Source organism: Prosopis cineraria, unplaced genomic scaffold, assembly GCF_029017545.1.
Source record: "Prosopis cineraria cultivar Desert tree isolate PC_DT_omini unplaced genomic scaffold, ASM2901754v1 PC5, whole genome shotgun sequence".
In the NCBI taxonomy this organism is placed as follows: domain Eukaryota; kingdom Viridiplantae; phylum Streptophyta; class Magnoliopsida; order Fabales; family Fabaceae; genus Prosopis; species Prosopis cineraria.
This window is the reverse complement of record NW_026555336.1, coordinates 22,587,262-22,591,853: the sequence shown is the minus strand read 5'-3', so window position 1 is coordinate 22,591,853 and position 4,592 is coordinate 22,587,262. Positions and strand designations below refer to the sequence as shown.

The following is a 4,592-nucleotide window of genomic DNA, read 5'->3' as shown; positions in this document are numbered from 1 at the left end:
AAAATAGATTTATCTAAATAAATTAAAAATAAAGAATATTTATAGAAATATATTTATCCTGAAATTCATTAACTCGATTTTTATCTCTCTCTCTCTCTCTATATATATATATATCTATCTATACACACATATATAACCTCCTCATAACATTAAATTTTATAATCTAAATCTGCCTTCTGCGTCCCTCTCGTTTTTTCGTCTCTGTGTTCTCCAAGCTACATAGCTCGTTCTTCGTCTACAATTCAGTTTTTTTATTGACGATTAGTGGCCTCCTCTCTCAGCTCAGTCCTCGTCTCGGCCAACCATCGCTAAAGGTGAGAGTATTTGTTTTTGGTTTACATACACGTTCAAGGATTAAAGAAAAACTTTCTAGTGTTAGGATACGTTATTATTGAGATTTATTCTGTTGCTTGATGTATGTATGTCGCCATCGTGTCTAATACCGTTATGTCCCCATCCTCCTTTGATAAGTAAATGTGGTATATCAAAATGTTGTTCTTTAATTTAAAAATATTTTTAGTTTTTTTATACATATTTGATCATACTCTTAAATTGTAAGTGGATACTTTAAAACCAATACTTCAAAATATTTTTTAAGAAATTAAATTTTATTCAAGATTGCTATGCTAATCTTTTTATTTCTAATATCACCTTATGATTTTTTAAAAAATCAAGATTAAAATTTCATAAAAAGTATGTTTTTATATTTTCAAAAACAAATATTTAATTAATTATATCTTTTATTTCAATAACTTCTATAATATGAAAAAACTAATATTTAAAACAAATAATTTTATTCATATATATATATATTACACATAAATATGTATATGTATCCTTCATGTATCATATCTTATAATTTTTAAAAATAAAAGTATCAATGTATCATGTTTTTGCATCATATTAATCATTATTTATATCCATTAGTCATTATTAGGATTATTTATTTTTGTGTATGCATTATAAATTTTGTAGAGGTAAAAGTCATTTTTTTCCCTCAACCTTACTCAAAGAGTCATTAAATACCCTAAACTCAATTATAAATAAATTATATTCCTTAATTAATATTAAAATTTCCTTTCTTACTACCCTACCCTTTTATATGTTCATTATTGTTTGTGGTCCTCATATTATATTTTTTAATATTTTTTTATTATATAATATTCACTCTCTCTCCCATTGTAATTTTTTTTATTATAAAATATTCACACTCCCCCCCCCCCCTTCCTTTCCTTCCCTCCTCTCTCTCTCTCCCTCTGCTCTCGTCACTTTCTCTCTCCGTTTCTCGTCTCCTTCTCCCATCACACACATCATCTCATGCGACGAGTGATGGCAAAGCAACTACTGCCCGGGTGATGAAGATAACGTTATACAAGGGTCCAAGCATACACAGCCCGGTGCCACGTCTGCAGGAAGTTTATATTAAGAGCGGAGAGAGAGTGAATATTGTATAATAAAAAATAATATGGACCCACCGACGGTGAACACTAGGTGAGAAAATCACAGGATACATGGAAAAGAATTTGAAAAAATAGTAATCAAGAAGTATTAGACTAAATTTATACCTAGTTATTATCAGAACCAAAATAAAAAACAAACTTGAATAAATTATTTTTAATTTAAGATAAGTTATTTTGTTAAAACTGAAATAAATATTTATTGATAATAGACTAATTCAAATTAACAAATATGTATTCGTGTTTTGACAATAAGTAATCCTTTATTGATATAAATTTGTTCTATTAATCCTTGATTAATATTCTTTCAAGAATTTTTAATGTTAAAAGATAAAATTGACTCATAATTAAATTTAAAATGTCAAATGAAGCTTTGGATAAAGTTGGGTAAAAAGTAAAAAATAAAAAGTAAACAAACCATATAATATTATTTTTTCTCTCTCTTTTTTACTTTTCAATGATAGTTTGGAGATTTTAATTTAAAATAAAATAATTTTATTAGCTAGTAATTTATAAAATAGATCATATTATGTTTCTAGAAGATGCTTAATATACAAGACTGAAGTGATTACTAACTATCGATTAACATATGGATGGTGAGGACAATTTGCTTTTTTTTTTTTTGGGTTTTATATGAAGTGTTTTTTGTGAAAACTTATTTTTGTCGTTCATATAATCGTGCCATATAAAATGCCAGAAGTTTTTATCTTGTTGTTAATAACTTAAACCAAAATTTGGTATAACATGCTGTTCCTAGGAATTATTCTTTGTCTAATGCAAAGGAGTTTCCTAGCATTGGAGTTTGATGAGTGAAAATGAGATAATGATTCTAAGTGCTGTTAAAAATAAGTTGTTTGCTTAAGTGAAAATAATCCTTAAATGTTCGATGTTATGTGATTATATATTCATTAATTATGGATTACAACTCACAATCTCCCTACCTAACTATAATCAGAAAAAGGGCTGAGCTTAATGTACTGCCTATTTAAACATGTTTTTATATGAGTCTGAGCTTAAAATATCAAGAATTTTTAGCGCAATCAAGCTTCTAAATTAGGTCTTGGGTGGCATGCCAAACTCATTTTATTTTATTTTTTAAATTACATTGATTGAAGTGTTCCATATATGGGTTTGCATGCGCTTTTCACTCTTAAGAACTAGAGGCAATGGAGAAGAATTGTTGGTTCATCTGGTGATATTTTCCCCTCTAACAAAATTGGAAATGTAAAAGAAACAAATAAATAAGAAAGATCATACCTTGGTAACTTATACTAAAAGAATATATGTCTATTTCTTAAAAAAAAGAATAGAATATCTTAAATTCAAAAGTAGTACAATTTTATTTATTTTCTAGATGATAATGCTATTGAAGTGTTTTATTTATTTTGAATTTTAAAATATTTTAATTTGTCATGTTATAAATTATAATATTAAATTTTATTTTTAAATGATTTTTTTATTTAAAAAAAAAAGAAGATACCTAGCTTTGAGGCCTTTGAATAAGAGAGTCAAACTTCAAAAAACTATCATTTTTGAATCAGACTTATGAAACTAAAATCATGAGTTAGACTCGCTTGTTTTAAAGCTCTACCTAACAAGCTGCACATTGGCACATGAATGCTTTTAAAATATATGACCTTGATGTTGATTGCTAGTTTAAAATTAATTTCATTAGTTTCCCTACTTCATTGAGCTCTTATTTTGGTTAGGCAGTATATTATTAAATCTTGCAACTAACAACTTTTCCATCTTCCATTTTATGTTTATTATATGACAAAATACTCTGCCTCTCAAACCCTAATTACTCTCAGCTTATTTTAACATGATTGTTGTTTTTTGGCCAATGTTACAGAGTTGAGAAGATCACTTGCATTCTCTCTACAATTTTTCATAACAAAAAATTGAATCACAATGAATCCAGACCCGAATAATGGAAAGCAAGTGATTGTTCGTGAAGTTTGGGCTTCAAATTTACATACTGAATTGTCTTTGATTCAATCTGCTATGCCAAGCTTCAAGTTTCCTGGTACAATTTTCACTCCAAAAGTTGATGATAAGCGCTCTTACTCAGAGCTATCTCCTTCAACTAATTACAGCTTCATGAAAGCCAACGTCGATGCATTAAACATCATCCAACTAGGTCTTGCACTATCTGATTCTAATGGGAATTTACCCAAATTTGGAACTCAAAACGGACACATTTGGCAATTCAATTTCTCTGACTTTGATGTTGACCGAGATCGTCACAATGTTGAGTTCATTCAATTATTGAAGAAGCAAGGGATGGATTTCTTGAGGAACAAGAAAGAGGGTGTTCGGTCTGGGATTTTCAGGGATTGCGTCCTAAAATCTGGACTGTTTTTCAATTCTGGACTCACTTGGATCACATTCCATGGAACTTATGATTTTGGGTATCTGATCAAACTTTTAATTGGAAGTGAATTGCCACCTAACGTTCACATGTTTAGTCACTTGGTGGCTCAGATCTTTGAACCCAAAATTTATGACATGAAGCACGTAATGAAGTTCTGCAATGGCTTATATGGTGGATTAGAGAAAGTGGCTAAGACTTTGAATGTGGATCGTGTTACTGGGAAGAGTCATCAAGCTGGGTCTGATAGTTTGTTAACTCTGCAAGCGTTTATGAAATTGAAGGATGTTTATTTCGATGGAAATTACTATTCTGGACTTGAAAGATTTCAAGGGATCATCTATGGTTTTGAAGAAGTCAATACAATGATGATGATGATACCAATAATTCCAAAGCGGCCTCCAAGTTCATTATTGGTTATTCCAACGCCAACGTATTCTCCTGGTCTACTTCATCCAGTAGTGTTTATGTCTCGTTATTAATTTTTCATACTGTATATTGAGACAAAAAAGACTTATTGAATTCCTTTATTATTTTGAAAAAAAAAACTATTGAGGTGGTTGGAAAATGTGTGGTTGACATGGCTTTTTAATACCATGGCACACTTTTGCATCTTGATTATATATATATATATAGATGTTCATGAAAATATCGCTTGTTTATTATATGATTTTTTGAGAGGATGGAATTAATTTGTTAAAATGAATATTTTAATTTTATTATTGCCAGGATACCCTTATTTTGATTATGATTGCTTAATTTTA

General features: G+C 29.1%; 1 protein-coding gene across 1 annotated transcript; it reads left to right on the top strand.

Annotated features, from left to right (window-relative positions):
• Window positions 1-3,368: 3,368 nt before the first annotated feature.
• LOC129310782 (probable CCR4-associated factor 1 homolog 11) lies at window positions 3,369-4,310 on the top strand. Its single transcript, XM_054952696.1, has one exon. The coding sequence runs from the start codon at window positions 3,369-3,371 to the stop codon at window positions 4,308-4,310; it is 942 nt and encodes a 313-aa protein (XP_054808671.1).
• Window positions 4,311-4,592: the final 282 nt, after the last annotated feature.

Coding starts and splice junctions, on each gene's coding strand:
- LOC129310782 (XM_054952696.1), top strand. CDS start 3,369: ATGAATCCAGACCCGAATAATGGAAAGCAAGTGATTGTTCGTGAAGTT.